This window comes from Panonychus citri, unplaced genomic scaffold (genome assembly GCF_014898815.1).
Source record: "Panonychus citri isolate SS breed McGregor unplaced genomic scaffold, ASM1489881v1 Contig00072, whole genome shotgun sequence".
Taxonomy (NCBI): domain Eukaryota; kingdom Metazoa; phylum Arthropoda; class Arachnida; order Trombidiformes; family Tetranychidae; genus Panonychus; species Panonychus citri.
Genome location: NW_026515477.1, coordinates 240,040 through 258,957, shown reverse-complemented (window position 1 = coordinate 258,957; position 18,918 = coordinate 240,040). Strand labels below are relative to the sequence as shown.

Sequence of the window (18,918 nt, the reverse complement as noted above, 5' to 3'; positions counted from 1 at the left end):
CCATTAGAAGGTGGAGTTTGATTTGTTTTGAAATTGATCGTATACATTTCCAAGGGGATAGATGGAAATTCAATTGTGTCACAATTAGAAGCGTGTTGTTGGACCATTAAAGATGATTAACTTGTGAGAGTGAGTGAGCTATCAAACAGAATAAGAGAGAGAGAGAGTAGAAAAACCAACAAAGAATCAGGGGAAATTCTGAGTTACTCTGTTTTTCGCATTCTGATTCCATCTTAATCTAAACCATTTTCCCTTAATTGTTGTTCATATTTTATTCTTAAAGTTATCATGTTGCACTTTGATTTCTTTGAAATTCTATCAATCAACTAATAAGTTACACAATTAAATCTTTCATCTGATTGTTATGTTGTTTGTTAATTGAAGGCGATGAATATTTTAATTGTTTGCTCTGTGGTTCCATCATCATCATCGTCATCATCATCATTATCTAATTTAGTTCATGAATTATCATGGGTTGTCGTTTAAGTAAATCATATTTAACTATAATTGAATCACCATCTAATAGCGGAATGAACAATCAATCAATTGAATCAGTTAAAGATGCACATGAATTGATTAACTTTCTCAGGGACGAAAATCATTCAAATTATAAATGCATCTTCATCTTTGGTAAGTATTGGAAACTTTTCTCATTTTTTACTAATCAGAATAAATTTAAAATGAGCTAATTAAACTTAATTGCTACAATTAGGTGGCTATGGTTCCAATAAAGGTGAATTTATATTTGATCTCCTAAATGATGATCTAAAACGAGGTGATAAAATTAAAGACCAACTTGGTTGGCATTACGTTTACTTGGATGTGGAAGAGTTAATTGTGAAAAATATTAAGAAACGGGTTAAACAATTAACTGGACCAATTAATGATAAAGGAGATGATGATCAAAGTGAAGGTGAAACTGTAAAGACAAGTGAAAGTGACAATCAATCAAACAATCAACAGGAAGGTCAAGAACTAAAGGAAAATGAAGTTGATTGTAAATCAGAAAAACAACGTGAAGATAATTTAAATTGTAAATTGTCGTTTGATTGCGATGAAATTAACGATAATTTGGAAACTGAATCGTTCCAAGTTGATGGTCGATGGGAAGACACTGGTTTTCTTAAGAAATATTTCAGCGAATTGACCAATGTGATTACCAACAATTGGGTTCGATCATTAATCGAGAAAGAGATTATCAATTTCGATTCAGTTGACCCGCGAACTAAATTCATAATTAACTTGGTTCCCAATCGAATTAATTTATTCCGTGATTGTCTTTACCTCAAACAAGGACCAAATTTGATGAACTTCGAACACAATTATGTGGCCGTTAATCTTATTCGAGCAGATCAAACTCGAAAAGATTTGGATCTGATATTTGATTTTCACTCGTACGAAGATATAAGTGATTATTTTGTTGAATATTTTCGTTCGATTAAAAAATTGATCGAAGTGAAAATTGAGTCTAAAAAAATGGAACCACAATTGAGAATCAGCAGATTATCAAGCGCAGTTAAAATTAAAGATTGCCAACAATTGGAACAATTGATTAAGTGTCTTTCTGTTCATGAGACACTCGAAGTGGACATTAGCGAGTTCAGTCACACTTTCGACCGTAAAGGTTCATTGGTGTTTTTGATCGATAATCAAATCGACACTGGAAGAGAGATAATCGCAATTGATTCCAGTGAAACGGATGTTAAATCAATTCGCAATTTTGTCCACTTCTATTGCCAAATTAAGGAATCAATCGATCATTAATCATCATCAAATTAACCTTCTAATTAATCTGTTGATTGTACAAAATATATTCGATTATAACTCATCCAAATAAACGATAAAAAAGTTCTAATTGTAAATTATTTTCCATTTTGAATTCTGTCTTCATGATGGAATCAATTCTTTCATGAATTCGATAAGTTCAATTCTCGAATTCTCTACTTCGATTGTTGAAATTTCTTACCTTTCGATTCCGTATCAATGAATAACCTCTGTCGAGGTCATCCCGAATGACCTTCACCTCAGAACTATGAAGATAAATCAACTATGTATGATGTATCATTGATTAGATATAATTATATGTTCAACATTTAGATTGACAACAATCTAATAGATTACTGATTAAATGATCTTTAATTAAAATCCATTGTAATCACAATTAACTTGATAAATTGTACGGAACATGCTCATCAACAATCAGTGAGATGAAATATGATCAATGGATGAATTTAACTTTCAGTTGATTTAAACTATTGTTCTGTTAACATGAAAACAAGAATGATAAACAATTTGTTTCCCTGGGAAAGTTAATCATCACAATCTTAATCAACAATTAATCAAATAATCTGTAATAATTAACACTCTAAATCTAAATTAATGACTGGAAAGCAACAATCAATTGAACAACAAAGCTCAACATCTAATGATTTCTCAGAGGAAAGAGTTAAATTAAACTCAACAACAATTAAGGATGAAATTAAGGTAAATACAATAATTTAATTTAAAACCTTAAAACTTTCAATCAAATTACTTTTAATCATAAATTGTAAACAATTGAAACAAAAGATTTAACAGAAAAAAGTTCCGATAACAGTTACATTGATAGAATCAAATTTCAATCATTATTAAATTAAATTGTATTTGATATCTTGCTTTTTTTGTTGTTAATTATCTATGATTAAAACTTTCATAATCAAAAGTAACTAAATTCATATTAATAACAATCAAGGAATTAATTGTAATTGTTATTGTTGTGAAAAGGGTTAACTGATTAATCTAATATTGTGGCAACATGATCAATTTAATTTCAATGAGTAAATTTGATTCCCATTTCACAATCCGATACTTTTAACCACAATGGATTAATAGTAATTAATTCAATTAAATTATTGAATAATTGTTATTCTATTCCAACAATTAATGATTAAACATCTACTTTTCTCCTTAATTATCGATGGATGGATGATTAGATGATGATCTTAATTTGATTGTCTTAAATAAACATATATGGTAATAGATGATAATATTATCATAGTTATAATCATTTAACTAATTAGAAAGTTAATCATGATTAGTTGCCAATGGTTAATTCATTAGTCTGATTGAGGAATCGATTGTTGTTTTTCTTGGTGAGTTTCCAATTTATATGAAATTTTCAACGAAACTTATGATGTTATTAAGGTTCCTTGTTCATCAGGCTAACAATTTGTTGATTCGTATTACTCAAGATTCATGGTGATCAGATAACTTGAACCAAATTCGGGTTTCAATTTACTTTTTCTGGTTTCATCTTGCGGCGTCCATTTTGTTTTTATCTCTCTCTCTCTCTCCTTTATCTCCATGATGGGTTCAGATTGCCTTTGATTGTGAATCAACACTAATCATCATCATTATTAACTTTGAAATTGTTTATCCTTTTTGGTCTTGGTAATTTAATTAATCTTTTGTTTTTCTTTCTGGTGGTGATGGTAACAGGATTACGAGGCAATAACAATGAATGAATTACTTGGTTGGTATGGATTAGATAAATTAAATACTGGAAAAGCAAACGGATTAAAATTAACCAATCATATCTGTGGATTAAATGAAAACAAAGGTAATTAATTAGTTTTTGTTGTTTATTATTAGATTGTTATTGTTTCTTTTTACCTTTTTTCTCATCAGTTATTAGAAACAAGTGTAAAGTTAATTGTACCAAATGGATGGACAAGGAAAGTGATAAACCATCGTCACGATGTTCATCACCTTTTTCATCAACTGCCACTAATTATCAATCAAATGATCTAAATGAAGGTGAGTCGCATTCGGACTGAGAAACTTTTCATTGAAACTTTAAATTAGATTAATTGTGTAATGGAACACAAATATTAAGGTTAACACCAAAATTCTGGGATGAGTCTCATTGATTCTCAATGTGTTTAATAGACTAGATCACAATCTTTTCATGTTAATCATAGGGCGTTGGGAGTTCATTTTCGCCCACATTTTCCTAATTCTTTTTCCTCTTCCTTGATTATCGTGGATTCTTTTCAGTGAGAGAGTGTGTCTTGTATCAGGGTGGAGTATATTTGGTGGAAAAAGTGAAGAAAGAAAAAAAGAAGAGGAGGAGAAAAGGATGAGAGAGAGAGAGAGAGATGATGATGATGTTAATCTTTTCCACTCTACAATAGAGATAATGATTTAGTACCGATAATCTGAAAATTAGAGGCGGATCAAGTTATTATATTATAAGCGATAATTTCTCATCAAAAAACATGAACATTCAATTTCCATCAAGATCCATAATATAATCACCAAGATTTTGATCGATTGTTGGTCGATGAAAGAGTGAGAGAGGGCGAATTATATTCTAAATTAATGATCAATATAAATTGTAACATTTGCGTTGATAAATGGGTTGAGAAAAATTCGATCAGCTGATGTACTTATACCAAAGTTTAGTTTATTTTTCAACAATTAACTCGTGAGATAGAAAATATTAATATCAACAAATATGGTTAATTAATTAATTGAATTCTGTAATTAATTAAATGAGTTAATCAAATCGCTATTCTCAGGTGAAACTTGTGAAATTTCCTGTTAATTGTCGTTGGTTAACTTGATGTTCATATTGAGAACTGAATTCACCAAGGATATTGAAAGGTGACCAAATTATTCATGAGATGATGAAGATAATGATACTAAAGATGAAGAAAATGTTTGATGGATGATGAGGAAAATATCAGTAACTCCTTTGATGAAGAAGATGAAGATGAAGATGATGATGGTGATGAAGACGAACTCCTCCCTTTCATTTTGTAGAAATCACCTTGATTCGGGAGGAGAAGAAGATGAAAAAAGAGACAAGGTACATTATCTTCCCTTTTTCTATTCTCTTTTTCCATACCAAAGGAGTGGTTCTTTCACTAGTTCCTTTCCTTTTCAGAACCACCACCTCTTCCCACCTCCATTTCCACCGCAACCACCGTCTTCCTTTCATCCTCCTTCTTGAATACACTCATCCTTGATTATCCTCCATTTGTATCTATTGGTTAGAAAAGAATAAAAAAAAAGAGAGATGAAAATGGTTAAGAATCAATGGAAATGTAATGAAATAGGATTACCATTATCTCCATCATCAAGTATCAGATTAACAATTGACTATTATGAATGTTTGATGTTATTGGAGAGCAAGAGAAAATAATTGTTTTTGTCTAATCACTAATCTAAACAGTGAAACAATTAGACTTTGGGTTAGTTACCAGTTGATTGTTGTTTTCTTGGCGCCTTGTTGATTATCTTCCATCGGATTAGTGTCTCGATCCCAAGGATTAATTGTGTTGTTAATTGACCAAACAGTTTAAAAGAGAATCAATTTAATATCCATTAGAGTTAACTAATTATAAAGACATTTAATTGATCTGATGAGCAACATTATCATCCTTTTTGGTGGAAACAAAGGTCTGAGAGAGAGAGAGAGAAAAAAAAAGTAAACAAAAGATAAAATTATCCAACAGGCGAGATTATCAGATGAGATTAACTGTTGATTAACTCTCCTCCCTTAATCTCCCACGATTTGTCCATGACAAGATGTTCATCTTAATCCATTTCATGTTCATGAATTTCAAGTGAAAGTTAAAGTTAAAGTATCACAAGTGATGACTTTTTTTGGGCAATTTAAAGGTAACAATTTAAATATCAGGTAAACATCGTCCACCCAAAAGGAAGATGAAGATCAATTGAATGAGAGTAAATGATGATTGCGTAGGTGAGAGAGAATAGAATAGAATAGAAAACAATGATGTTCTCTCATTTATTTTCTTCTCTCTTCTTCTTCTATCAACATTGAAGATCATTTTCTTAACCTTATTATTATATATTCACAAATTGAGGTCGAAAATTATATTTCTAAATTTGCTCTTCCCACTCTTACTCTCACTTTCATTTTCTCTCTTTCTCATGTTGATCTTCATTAGTAAAGTTAATCAAATTTTCTTTACCTTTTGTGATTGAAAAGACACCAACGCCAAGCGAAATTGTCAACAACGTGTTTACCATAATCACCGAGAATTCGTTCTTTTACCTCCTATTTTTTTCTTTTCTCTTCTTCTTCCTCCTCCTTCTTTAATTTCTCTTCTCATCATCAGCCTTCAATTTCGTTGATTATCAAGTTCTTTGAATTTTTCTCTCACTTTCATCATCTCATTTTCTCCGGTTACAGTTCTCTCAATCAAACCCACTTTTCTTTTCTCCCATTAAATTACATCACATTGTTTTCCCTTCGCCGACGCCGCCATTTCTATACTTTTGTTTTCTTTTCTCTTTCATCTCCATCGTATAATCCTTAACTCTTGCGTAGGAAAGAGAGAGAGAGAGAGAGAGAGAGAGAGGGTGGATCTTCATCCTTTAGTGTTTATGGGTGAGAGGGAACCCTGAAGACGATAAAGATCATCAGATGTAATCAACAATTCACTTAGTCAACGTTTCGTTTATTTTTTACTTTTTTATCATGTCTTCTAATTGTTCAACTGTTTCTCCTCCTATTGTTGACTATCTCTCACCAACAGAATCAATGGCTACTTCTAATGTTCATGGATGTTCAAATTCCACCGGTGGTTCTAATGGTGACGAAGATGAAGATTCAAATGGTCACGTTCTTTGTGCTTGGTGTCAAAAGATTGGCTCTAAAGTGTTTTCTCTGAGAACTCACAATGGCTTCAAGGCTTTTTGTAGTGAATTGTGTTTCGCTCAATGTAGACGAGCCTCGTTTAAGAAAAACAAAGTTTGTGATTGGTGTAAACACGTTCGTCACACAGTTAATTATGTTGATTTTCACACTGGTGAACAAACACTTCAATTTTGTTCAGACAAATGTCTTAATCAATATAAGATGAACATTTTTTGTCGTGAAACTCAGGCTCATCTAAACGCATTTTCTGCTGTATATCGATCACCAAGTCCACCTAGAAGTTATCTTAATTCTGGAAATATTTTTCGTTCTTCTAATGATCTCCTTCATGAGAGTGATAAAGATGAACCAAAGGAAATTGAAACTCCACCAACAACCCCGGATCTTTGGCCTCGAAATTCAAGTTTCCTCAAATTGATCGCCACTTCTTCATCTTCCTCATCACGATCAAGTTTATCCTCAAGTCCTCCTCCAACATTAGAGTCTCTCTGTAGTTCGCCAGCCTCTTCGTCGAAAAGTAATTCTCAGCAATTAACTATCCACAACAATCAAGCTCCAATCGACAAATGTCCCATAGAAATTTGTGACAATTTAAATCTTTCTAATGAAGAATTGAAACCCAAAGACATTGCTCGAAATACTGAAACTTCGACTAAAAAAGCTTTAGTTAAGTTCAAAGTAGTTGGTAATTCTCGAGAAAATAAAGTCAAATCTTCGTCAATTCTTAAATCTTCTAGTGGTAATTGTAACAAGCAACGTTCCGTCAAAAGTCAGCGAAATCTCAACAACAATCAAGAAAATATCGTCGATTCAAATAGAAGCAAAATTGGAAGCACTAACGAACGTTCAAAAGCCAATTCGGTACCTTGTGAATCTGTCCCTCCTAATGATCATCCAGTACCGTTTTCATCTCTTAGTCCTTCAATTAATCAACCAATGCCAGTTAAATTCTCAGAGCCGGTTACTAATTGTTCACCGACATTTACCAATTTGCCGAATCAGTGTTTTCCTAATGGACCAGTGAGGTTACCTCATTTTCCTCATCCATCTCATCAATTCTTCCATCAACTTCGACCGGACTTGTTTCGTCTTCGTCAATCTCTTCCAATGCCACCGTTTAATCAACAAAATTTATTCCGATTACCTGGTGGACATCATTGTCCACCATTTCCTCCGATTCCAGTTCATCATCATTCACCATTTTCTTGTCCTTCTCATTTACCAGGTCATCAAGGTTCTCAACCACCGGCATCATTACAATTTCATCCAGCACCAATTATGGGACAATCAGGACCAAATAGTTCATTTAATTATCCTAATTCATTTGGTCCAATGGCCCATCCATATTTACTACCTCTTCCAATGCCGATTCCACTTCCAATTCCATTTCCAATTAGATTTAATTCATCTTCCGACCTTAAATCAGTGATCTCAACGGAAGATAAAGAAGTTCAAGTTGGCATAAGTCAGGAATTATTTTCTCAATTTAATCCTAATCCAAGACAAATTAACGGTGTTGATCCTTCAAAGAATATAATCAACATCTCAGAGCGTGAGAGTCAAACAAGATTCCGAATTGATACTTTAATGAATAAACTGATTGACAAAAGGATGCGAGAAATGGATGAACCAAATCACCAAGAATTGATCAACATTCAATCAAATTGTAACGCAATCAATTTGAAAAGAAGTAAAATTGAACAATCAACAGAATCTGTAATTAATTCTGTGATGGATTCAAGTTTATCAAATGGTTATCATAATGATTCACGTTCTTCAAATCTTCTCAAAGCCAAAAGATTTAAACGAGATATTTTATCCATTTAATTAACAATTAACGCTTTAAACAAGAACAGTAATTAACGATTGAAGTGAAGAAAAAAAAATTGTTACAACTAAATGATAAAATCTCATCTAATTACTGTTATATCATTTATCCATTTCAAAAATTCATGTATTTCAAATGTTATCAAAAAAAACTACATTGTTGTAAAATCAATTGTTAAATGTTGATTAAAATTCATTGATCAAACCTTAATTACAATGTTAATCAGCAATTTATCAGCCATGTGATTGTTTGTGAGTTTGAGCAATGAGACTTGCAGTCAACTGATTTCATCTTGATTTCATTTCAGTTTTTTTTCATTTTTCATTTGTTTTCTATTATTAATTGTGATTCACTTGATTGTTGCCCAGTTAATCATGTCGATTAATATTCTAGACGAAGAAGATGGAAAGAAATTGATTCCTTATTTGTGTAATCATTTCTATTCACTTGGTTGGGTTTCGGGTACCGGAGGCGGAATGAGCGTTAGAATTGGCGATCGTATCTTTATCGCTCCATCGGGTGTCCAGAAAGAGCTAATTAAGAGTGAAGATATTTTCGTGATTAATGGTGACGGAGAAACAATCGAGGATCCAGTTAATTGTAATCTAAAGAAAAGTGAATGTACTCCTTTGTTTCTTGCTGCTTATTCCCTGCGATCAGCTGGAGCTGTTATTCATTCACATTCATTGTTTTCTGTTCTCGCCACGATTATCACCAATGGATCAGAATTCAAGATAACTAAACAAGAGATGATCAAGGGAATCAAGAAAGGATCAAGTAATGTCTCTCATCGGTACGATGATACGTTAATTGTTCCCATAATTGAAAATACTTGTTTCGAATGTGATTTAACTGAAAGTTTAACCGAGGCAATTAAAAAGTATCCAGATACAAACGCAGTTCTGGTCCGTAATCATGGTGTTTATATTTGGGGCGCTAATTGGAAACAAGCGAAATCAATGGCTGAATGTTATGATTATCTGTTCAAAGTTGCTGTGGAAATGAAAAAACTTGGTATTCCTTACAATTAACATCGATATCCAAATCAATTATTTGATTATAATGATGTATTTTCATGACAACATGATACAAAATTAATAGATTGGTTTAGTAATTTGTTTACAATACTAAGTTTATTTTTATTACACTAGAGTAACTATAATTTTCTTTGATATTTTTTTTTATAAAGATTACAACAATTATATTAACTTGGTGTTGAATTATTTATCATCTGTTGGTTTGATTATTGAAAATTTTGAATCGCTTTTTTCATCACCAAATAATATATTGTCTAATTTGCCTTCGGCTTTTAAACGTAGTAACTGTTCAGTAGCAGATATTTTCATTGGTCTAAACTCAGACCGATCTTCATTTGGGAAAGGTGTCACATTTACTTCACTGGGTGTATTTAAGAACGGGTTCCATGGACCTTGGACAGATGGCCAAGCGGTTCGAACATCTTTGACAAATTTTCTAATTGGTTCGCCTGATCTGTTAGTATGAAAATCGATCCATAATTTAATGTGTTTCGAGGCCATACCATGAAGAGCCATCCAGTGGTAGCTTCCATTCAAATATTCACAAACCATTACTGGTGCTTTGTGCCTTCGAGGCTTAAGGTAAACTACAACACCTTGATTGTTGCGACAATAATCAACCAAATCAGTTTCGATGTAATCTCGAGTTCCTTTGCTTCCCAGACCCCATTTGCAAAATTTCAATGTGATCCTTTTCAACTGGCAAACATATCTGAGTGACAAACAAAATGAATAAGAAGATAATTATTTAAATGGTAAATCAACAAGATACAAAACAAAGTTTGTTGAAAAAAAATTCAACAATCAATTTACCTTCCTAATCCTTGGTAAGGAGCATTTTCAATGTGACCGTTCAATTGATTAGCTTCAAGACCAAAGCTCCACAAATCGCAATATTTTGGATGAACATAGTGATTAGGAAGCTTATATTTACCCCTCATAATTGTAACTTAATCAAAACTAATTACAATAGTAAGGAAAACACATCAAATCAAACATAAACAATTGATCAAGAAAAGTGAAAATCTCAACACATGTTAACTTTTGTCCGAAAATCAGTGACATCTATTGACAGAAAAACAAATTTTTTCGTCAAAACAAAAAGATTTCAAATTTTTAATTTCTTTCAATCTTTCATCTTAATTAAACAATTTCTCGGTAATTTGATCACATAAAGAGTTAATTAATTCACATTTATAATTTTGTTCCAAAAAGTCGTTCCAGTTTCAAACGTACGTTTTCTCTCTGACTTCAAGTGATTTAATTACAATCTGACCATCAAATTGTCTTGGAATGACAAGTTGGTTGATTATTTAGTAAATAAGAAAATTGAATTGTTTTCTATTAGTGTTGATCATTTTGTTTTGGAAATCGATGAAGATGAAGACAATTATTAATTATACCTGTTCCTTGTTTTGTTTAATTACTCTGATCGCTACTTCCTTAATCGTGTATTTATCTTGTTACATATTCCAACATCATTAACCCTTTTCATTGAGTCCAATGTCCTGTTAATCACATCAGCTAATTAAATAGAAAAAATTTTCTTCTATAAATAATCGTCAAAATGAAAAAATGGAAACAGTTCTTCTTGGTAAATCATCAGACTTTTTTGAACTGTTCCTGAATTGAGCCTTTGAACTATGAATTTGGTGTCCGCCATTTTGTTCATTGTTTTTACTTCTCTAACCATTTTCTTACAAACTAATTGTTTCCAACAACAACAATTACCCAAAGTTAACCATGATTCATTAGTCTATTCCAAGTACCAATTACTTTCCTGGTCGATCAATAGACTTGATAAAGATTCTATTTTACCTTCAACATTAAGGTGAGTTTATAGATTGTTTTTAATTGTCCGAAGAAAACGTTATACTTTTATTGTCATTTTTTCTCTTTTTTCTGTGTAGAAGAGAAGCAAGAAGTGACAAATTCAGTTCTTTCAAAGAAGATGAAGAAAACGATGATGATAATGAAGATTTTCAACAGAAAAAAAGGAAAGAGATGATGATTGTTGATGAAAAATTGACCCGAAAACGAAGAGAAAGAATCAACACCCGAAGAGAAGACCAAAGAGACGAAAACATTGGAAATTATTCCAATAGAATTGGAAAACATAAACGAGATGAAATTCGCTCTAAATCAACTAAAGACGAAAACACTCACGAAAGAAACGAAGATTAAATTGGAATCAACAATTAACATTGACTATAAATCTGGTTAACAGTTTTCCGAACAAGGTATGAGTTGATTTAACTAAAATCAACAACTTATCAGCTGAGTGAATTTTTTTTTCTCTTCATTTGATTATCCAATTGATTGGTGGCAAAAAATTGATTTAACCTGTAACTCCTCCACCATAGTTTCCGTTTCCCCTGTAATTAGTATCGTTACTATAAAACATAATAATTGTACTAATCAGACTCATACTTTGATTAATCTTTCATATTCATTGTTTTTGTTTTCACATTCATTATCCTCCCAACCTTTGATTGTGAACAATCAACTTTCTAAATCATTTTGTGTGTTCATCAAGTGTTTATTCATTTAACCAAATTAATACCATGTAATTAGTTAATTCAACAATTAACAAATCTATCCGGACCTTTATTATTACTGTAATCATATATTTCTAATCACAATGATCATCTCTAATCAAACCGAAGCGATAATTACCTTTTCAATTGCTCTGTTAATTGGAATCATTGGTTCCATTGGTAATTTTTTGGTCATTTTATGTTTAACCAAATATTCAACGACTTTAATTAAACAACCAACCACCAAACTCGTAATTAATTTAAGTACTTCCGATCTTATTTTCTGCCTTTTCAATGTTCCCTTAACGGCAACACCATTTCTCACTCGAAATTGGCCTTTTGGTCAATTCGTTTGTCACCTTTACCCTTATTTTTACTATGGCAACATCGCTGTTTCCCTTTTGTCCATAACTTTCATCGCAATCAACAGGTAATCAAATTTCGTTAATTTGTTAATTATTTTCGATTAAAACTTTTTTTCTATTGACAATTGAAATCAAACAATTTATCTTAAACATCTTCTGTCAATTGTACCGGTATTTCCGCTTCAATTGTAATTTAACTGTAATTAGTTAATCAATGAAACGGATATTTAGAAACAAATTAACATACATTTTCCTAGAAAGTAATAATATTGAACAATTAACTTCCCATATTTTTTTAACATTAATTAATTTTTCCAGTGTCAGTGTTAAATTGTTTAAAAACAATTTTCTACAATTAAAGTAAAATCACCTTCTTTTCTTACAGATTGGTTATCATTATTGTTAATAGTCGATCAAATAATTTCTATTGCAATCGAAATCTTTTGATTATGGTAATAATTACCTGGATCATTCCATTCACAATTCTATGTTTACCTTTGACCCATACCTGGGGCTATTTCGGTTACCAGGAGAATCTGTTAACATGTACAATTATGGGAAGTGAGGCATTGAAAGATTTCCTTTTCCTGATTAGTTTCGTTATTCCTTGTGTAACAATTATCCTTTGCTATGGAATCATTTGGTTTAAGGTTCGTTCTCATACACGAAATTTGGCTGATAAAGGGATAAATCGAAGCCAAAGAGAAATGAGATTAACCAAATTAATGTTCACCATTTTCGCTGTTTTCGTTATATGTTATGCACCTTCAGTAATCCTTCAAATAACTTCAGCTTCAACGAGGTAAGAAATTATATTTAATCATCATCATGATTGATTTTTATCACCAATTCTATCTCATTGTAGTTGGAAAAGAAAATAATTATTTCCTATTTAATTGTTGCTGTTACAACTAATTGTTACTGTTATTCAATTAAATGTGACTTAATCTTTAATCCAATGGGTAAACATCGGGATTAACGTTTATCAGATTCACTTCTGGTGATCCAAATTATAACAGCAGAAAAGCAAAACGTTTCCAGTATTAATTTGATTGATGGATTGAACAATTTAATTCATTAATCTATAAATAAATAGAAATAGATAACTGTGATTGCTTAATTCAATTGAAATGAGATTATGATTCTAAATTTAATTAATAATCTATTCGATTTTCTTTTAGGCATCCTTACCTTTACATACTCTCTCTTTGGTTGGTGTTGTTTAGCGCCTCCGTTAATCCGATAATTTATTTCATCATGAATCCACAATATCGAAATGCTTTCCGTCGCCTCCTCAACCGATCAATGGAACCAACTGGAATCACTTCTGAACATTCAACTAATTCACAAAAAAAGTAGAAAAAAAGATCCATCACAATTGGTTGATTTCTGAACGACATTAGTTACAAATTGTTGATCTTGATTGTTGATATTACTTTTTCTCTCTTCTCCTTCATCAGCATCATCGTCGAATCTTCAATTTTAATTGATTGAGGGAAAATAAGATTTCTTATTCATTGGCAGCTTCAATTTTCTCTTTTCATCTCTCATCAAATCATCTTTATTGATCACAATAATCAAATTATACTCTCTCTCTCTCTCTCTCTCTACCTTGTGTATTTATCGCTGAAATATTAATCATTGAAGAAAACAAATAAACATTTAATTATAAAGAGAAAATTGAATTTGTTGTTTCCAATAAAATCATGAAAAACACAATTATTGGCGACATTAAATTACTTACCAATTAGTACATCAAATCTGAACCATGTTGACGTTGAATTAGCTCTTAAGAAGATCAGGTAACCACCAGTATGTCTGAAGTAATATTAACTCTTCTTCACAATTAAATCAAAGCCCTATTAATTAGCCCCAATCATGTCAACTTTTTGGAAAACAAATTGTTACACTTTCTTTAAGGAACAAAAAGAACAAACTTGAGAGAAAATAAAATGAAACTTAAAATAGAGAAACGGTTAAACAAAACGACTCAGGTTAAAATTAATAAAGAACAATAACAATTAAGTAATGGTAAGAAATTAAACGAAATAATTAACAAATCAATAGACCATTATTCTAATTTTGAACAATTAAAAATAATTTTTTCTTTTTTAAAACGAATTTCAAGTAACTCCATCTGGTGGACAAGAAGAAATTCTATTTGGTTTGTTCTTGTTCAATTTTAGAATTGTTGTTTACGAGTGGAACAATTTTAATTATAAATTAATCGTTTTTCCATTTTTAATTAATAATTGATTTTATCAGAAAACATTTAGTTAATTACCATTGAATACGAATCCTTTTAAATGAAGCGCGTTTCGCTGTTCTCTAGGTAACGCCCTCAGTTGGAATGGATCAGTTTGGTTTATGAGAAAATGTAAACAATAAAACTAAACCACTGGACACTTTCAACTTGACTGGTATTTTTTTGATTGTTTCATTATTCTGAGTTCGAAAAAATATTTTTGTTAATCATGGTTAATACACCTGAAAATAAGCCAAATTATTCATTAAGTGGTAAATTAGCAGAAGATACTAATACATTTAATGGAGTTGTCATTAAATACACCGAACCACCTGAAGCTAAAATTCCCAAGCGCCGATGGAGATTGTATCCTTTTAAGGGAGAAGAGACTTTACCCCATTTAAGTTTGAAAAATCAAAGTGCATTCTTATTGGGCCGTGATAGAAGAATCGCCGATTTACCCATTGACCATCCTTCCTGTTCAAAGCAACATGCCGTGATCCAATTTCGCCTTGTGTCTTATAAGAAAGAAGATGGTTCCTCTGGTAAAAGAATTCGTCCCTACCTGATTGATCTGGAATCCGCTAATGGAACATTTCTAAATAACAAACCAATTGAACCAAAAAGATATTATGAACTACTCGAGAAAGATGTTATCAAATTTGGTTTTAGCTCAAGAGAATATGTTATTCTTCATGAAGACTATAAGGAGGATGATGATACACAAGAGGTGGAAAAAGAATCTTCCTAAAATTGGTTTCATCTATACTTTTTGAATCACATTCATAGTCTCTCGTTATTTTTAGTTTATTCATCATAGACTAATCTTAACCCGGACCTCCTTTATTATTATTTTCATTCTCCCTCTGTGTTTCTCTTTCTTCTCATTCTCCACTTTTTTTCTCATCTGTATCTTCCTAAAATTGGTTTAATCTATCAAATGAATCCCCATTCGTAGTAACACGTTATTTTTTCCTAAGTTTAACCAACTTTTTTTGACTATATTTGGCCCTCCATGTAACTACTACTCTTACTTTCTCTTTCTTTTTTTCTCTCTCATTCTCTTCCTCTCTTCTTCTTAGTTATCATCTTCCTTTCCTTTTCTGTTCATCCCTCTTCTTCTCAACTTTATACTTTAGATGACGAAGAAACGAATTCTCTCTGATCAGCCCCCCCTTTAACTGTTCATCATCTTGCGCATATAATCAACTAAATACTTTGGTTAACCGTTTTGTGATCAACAATCGACGCAATCTCATCCTTCAACCTTACCAGGGCCAGACCCATCGTTAGTATTTAAACTCACCCCGGGCCTCGAGAGTTAATCAGTTTGCTTTTCAGTCTCGTCTTGGTACTTGGAATATAACTCTCTAGTCCTCCCAGCCGGTCTTATACACTTTCTAATTTTCATCTTTTAACTGTAAGTGAATCAACAATTGTGTTAATATTTCATTCCTTTAGTGAAAAAAAAACATTCAATTAGTTAATTGTGCCCAAACTTGGATAGTCCAAAACAAACTTTTAACAATCTTTAACCTTTTCCTTTAGTATTTTGTTGAAACTCTTTTTTGATTTTTTAATTTTAATTTTCTTCTTTTTCTCTTTTGATTTTGTGTTTTTCCAGTGAAAACTTAAACAAACCCAATCAATCAAAATGTGTGACGATGAAGTAGCAGCCCTTGTTGTTGACAATGGATCAGGTATGTGCAAAGCCGGTTTCGCTGGTGATGACGCTCCTCGAGCTGTCTTCCCATCAATTGTCGGTCGACCCCGTCATCAAGGTGTCATGGTCGGTATGGGTCAAAAGGATTCTTACGTTGGTGATGAAGCTCAATCAAAGAGAGGTATCCTCACCCTTAAGTACCCAATTGAACACGGTATCATCACCAATTGGGATGATATGGAAAAGATCTGGCATCACTCTTTCTACAACGAATTGAGAGTTGCCCCTGAAGAGCACCCAGTCCTCCTTACTGAGGCTCCATTGAATCCAAAAGCTAATCGTGAGAAGATGACCCAAATCATGTTCGAAACCTTCAACACCCCAGCCATGTATGTTGCCATCCAGGCTGTTCTTTCCCTTTACGCCTCTGGTCGTACCACTGGTATCGTCCTCGACTCTGGTGATGGTGTTTCTCACACTGTACCAATTTACGAAGGTTACGCTTTACCTCATGCCATCCTTCGTTTGGACTTGGCTGGTCGAGATCTTACTGATTACTTGATGAAAATTCTTACTGAACGAGGTTACTCATTCGTAACCACCGCTGAACGGGAAATTGTTCGAGACATCAAGGAAAAACTTTGCTATGTTGCCCTCGACTTTGAGCAAGAAATGATCACCGCTGCCTCTTCATCTTCCCTCGAGAAATCCTATGAACTTCCTGACGGTCAAGTAATTACCATCGGTAATGAAAGATTCCGTTGTCCTGAAGCCCTTTTCCAACCTTCATTCTTGGGTATGGAATCATGTGGTATCCATGAGACAACTTACAATTCAATCATGAAGTGTGACATTGATATCAGGAAAGACTTGTACGCCAACATTGTCCTCTCCGGTGGTACCACAATGTACCCTGGTATTGCTGACCGAATGCAAAAAGAGATCACCGCTTTGGCCCCATCAACCCTCAAAATCAAGATCATCGCCCCACCCGAAAGAAAATACTCTGTCTGGATTGGAGGTTCCATCTTGGCTTCCCTTTCAACCTTCCAACAAATGTGGATCTCAAAGCAAGAGTACGACGAATCAGGACCCGCAATTGTCCACAGAAAGTGCTTCTAAATCAACAATTTCGAGACGAAAAGAAAAAGAAAGAAGACAAAAAAATCAAAATCACAAAACAACATCAACAAAAAAAAATTTCAAAACAACGACAACAACAAAGCAATCAGATTGTCAAATATTATCGAAACATCAAATTACAGCAACAATCAAAGTTACATCAACATCAATTCAATGGAAATCAATTATATATACATATTTCTCTCTCTGTCAATTTCTTCCTTTCTCTATCGTTTTCTCTCGCACCCACACAGGATAAATGTGTTCTCTCTCTCTCACTTTCACACCTTCCCTTTTAAGAAAATCTAAAAAGGCAGAGAAATTGAAACAAACGCTGTTCTATTACTATTATTATATTATTATTACTATTACATTTTGTGTCCAAGATCAACACAAAACGAAACACACACAACCAAAACACACCATCGACAACTTCAACACCAACACGATCTTGACTGTTCTTTAATTATATTATTATAAATTAAAAACGATAAGCGGAAACGGAAATGTAAACAACAAAAAAATTCAATTGATTTTGTGTCCATAAATTTATTTCATACCCTCGAGAATTCGTGATTAATTAAAACAGAAAAGAAAAGTTGAAACAATTAACCAAAGAAAACTTTTCGATCACTTTGGATTAACGAAGAGAGAAAGAGAAAAAACTTCAACAATTAAGCAAATCATTCGGTTGATTGTTAATTGCTCATCAACTAATTACAGGGAAAGTTTAGTGAGGCAAATTTACAGTTTAACGGTTTGTTCAACTGCTGATTAATTGTTTACGATTAAAAAGTCAACAGTTTAATTGTAATTTAATCAATAACAAGGTTTGATTACCTGTTGTATTTTCTTGATTAAGAAAATTTTTCCTTTTTTTCTTTCAAATGTTTAGGTTACTGTGCGAAACTGGATCTCATCAATTGTTAATCATCATCCAAATAAATTGCAACTGCTCATCCTTAATTATAATCATCCTGATCATATCCATCTATGGTTACAGTCTAAATTTAGTTAAATTAAGATGATGATGAAGGAGCATCTTTGAGCTTATCCAGATATGGGAAAGAATCATTATCCTTATCATCATTTTGGGTTCTAAAAATGAATCTTCACTCTCATTCCAACATATATCTTCCTCATCCTCATCCTCATCCTCATCTTCGCCTTCATCTTCATCCTCATCATCTTCTCACATTTCTCCTGCCTTTTATCTGCAAATCTCTCTGTCAATTTTTTCTTTTTTTCCTCTGTCTTCATCTTCATTTTTGTACAATTTTTTCATCTTCTTCTCATCATCTTAATCATTTTCCTCTTTAAAACAATCTATCCCTTTGCCAATAATTCCCCATGATCTTTGGCTTCATCATAATCCAAATTAGAGATTGATTTGTTAACTTTTCTCCATCGACATCATTTGATTTCATCTTTTCATCAAATTGCAAACAAAA

The 18,918-nt window shown here is 32.3% G+C and overlaps 7 protein-coding genes and 2 long non-coding RNA genes across 14 annotated transcripts; 6 read left to right on the top strand and 3 right to left on the bottom strand.

Moving 5' to 3' along the window:
* The first annotated feature begins 149 nt into the window (after positions 1–149).
* On the top strand, positions 150–1,964 carry LOC128386577 (uncharacterized). The gene is made up of 2 exons (XM_053345636.1): positions 150–630; positions 713–1,964. The coding sequence occupies exons 1-2, from the start codon at positions 471–473 to the stop codon at positions 1,762–1,764; spliced, it is 1,212 nt and encodes a 403-aa protein (XP_053201611.1). The 5' UTR covers positions 150–470; the 3' UTR covers positions 1,765–1,964.
* A 291-nt stretch (positions 1,965–2,255) lies between these two features.
* LOC128386569 (sine oculis-binding protein homolog A-like) lies at positions 2,256–8,708 on the top strand. 4 transcript variants are annotated; one of them, XM_053345616.1, is made up of 4 exons: positions 2,256–2,484; positions 3,478–3,598; positions 3,667–3,795; positions 6,549–8,708. In XM_053345616.1, exons 1-4 carry the CDS (start codon positions 2,380–2,382, stop codon positions 8,495–8,497), a joined length of 2,304 nt encoding a protein of 767 aa, XP_053201591.1. In that variant the 5' UTR covers positions 2,256–2,379; the 3' UTR covers positions 8,498–8,708. The 4 variants fall into 4 exon arrangements, with proteins under 4 accessions (XP_053201591.1, XP_053201592.1, XP_053201593.1 ...); XM_053345617.1 differs by lacking the exons at positions 2,256–2,484; positions 3,478–3,598; positions 3,667–3,795 and adding an exon at positions 5,528–5,664; XM_053345618.1 differs by lacking the exons at positions 2,256–2,484; positions 3,478–3,598; positions 3,667–3,795 and adding an exon at positions 5,545–5,683.
* Positions 2,575–6,134, bottom strand: LOC128386598 (uncharacterized). Of its 2 annotated transcripts, XR_008324910.1 has the most exons (4): positions 5,982–6,134; positions 5,106–5,444; positions 3,652–5,026; positions 2,575–3,575 (listed from the first exon to the last, which is right to left on the bottom strand). It is a non-coding gene; the product is annotated as an uncharacterized LOC128386598 (long non-coding RNA). The 2 variants fall into 2 exon arrangements; XR_008324909.1 differs by lacking the exon at positions 5,982–6,134 and having other exon boundaries at positions 5,244–5,384.
* Positions 8,709–8,759: 51 nt separating the features above from the next.
* Positions 8,760–9,623, top strand: LOC128386589 (methylthioribulose-1-phosphate dehydratase-like). The gene has a single exon (XM_053345651.1). The coding sequence runs from the start codon at positions 8,873–8,875 to the stop codon at positions 9,527–9,529; it is 657 nt and encodes a 218-aa protein (XP_053201626.1). The 5' UTR covers positions 8,760–8,872; the 3' UTR covers positions 9,530–9,623.
* Positions 9,613–10,589, bottom strand: LOC128386588 (39S ribosomal protein L43, mitochondrial-like). Its single transcript, XM_053345650.1, has 2 exons — positions 10,349–10,589; positions 9,613–10,247 (listed from the first exon to the last, which is right to left on the bottom strand). Exons 1-2 carry the CDS (start codon positions 10,474–10,476, stop codon positions 9,719–9,721), a joined length of 657 nt encoding a protein of 218 aa, XP_053201625.1. The 5' UTR covers positions 10,477–10,589; the 3' UTR covers positions 9,613–9,718.
* A 111-nt stretch (positions 10,590–10,700) lies between these two features.
* On the top strand, positions 10,701–13,875 carry LOC128386581 (G-protein coupled receptor moody-like). Its single transcript, XM_053345641.1, has 4 exons — positions 10,701–11,366; positions 11,446–12,502; positions 12,823–13,239; positions 13,619–13,875. The coding sequence occupies exons 2-4, from the start codon at positions 12,177–12,179 to the stop codon at positions 13,794–13,796; spliced, it is 921 nt and encodes a 306-aa protein (XP_053201616.1). The 5' UTR covers positions 10,701–11,366; positions 11,446–12,176; the 3' UTR covers positions 13,797–13,875.
* Positions 13,233–14,518, bottom strand: LOC128386597 (uncharacterized). 2 transcript variants are annotated; one of them, XR_008324907.1, is made up of 3 exons: positions 14,182–14,518; positions 13,629–13,776; positions 13,233–13,519 (listed from the first exon to the last, which is right to left on the bottom strand). It is a non-coding gene; the product is annotated as an uncharacterized LOC128386597 (long non-coding RNA). The 2 variants fall into 2 exon arrangements; XR_008324908.1 differs by lacking the exon at positions 14,182–14,518 and adding an exon at positions 13,874–14,014.
* A 128-nt stretch (positions 14,519–14,646) lies between these two features.
* On the top strand, positions 14,647–16,102 carry LOC128386591 (smad nuclear-interacting protein 1-like). The gene has a single exon (XM_053345653.1). It carries the CDS (start codon positions 14,912–14,914, stop codon positions 15,431–15,433), a length of 522 nt encoding a protein of 173 aa, XP_053201628.1. The 5' UTR covers positions 14,647–14,911; the 3' UTR covers positions 15,434–16,102.
* Positions 15,961–17,633, top strand: LOC128386578 (actin, clone 403-like). The gene is made up of 2 exons (XM_053345637.1): positions 15,961–16,102; positions 16,307–17,633. Exon 2 carries the CDS (start codon positions 16,337–16,339, stop codon positions 17,465–17,467), a length of 1,131 nt encoding a protein of 376 aa, XP_053201612.1. The 5' UTR covers positions 15,961–16,102; positions 16,307–16,336; the 3' UTR covers positions 17,468–17,633.
* Positions 17,634–18,918: the final 1,285 nt, after the last annotated feature.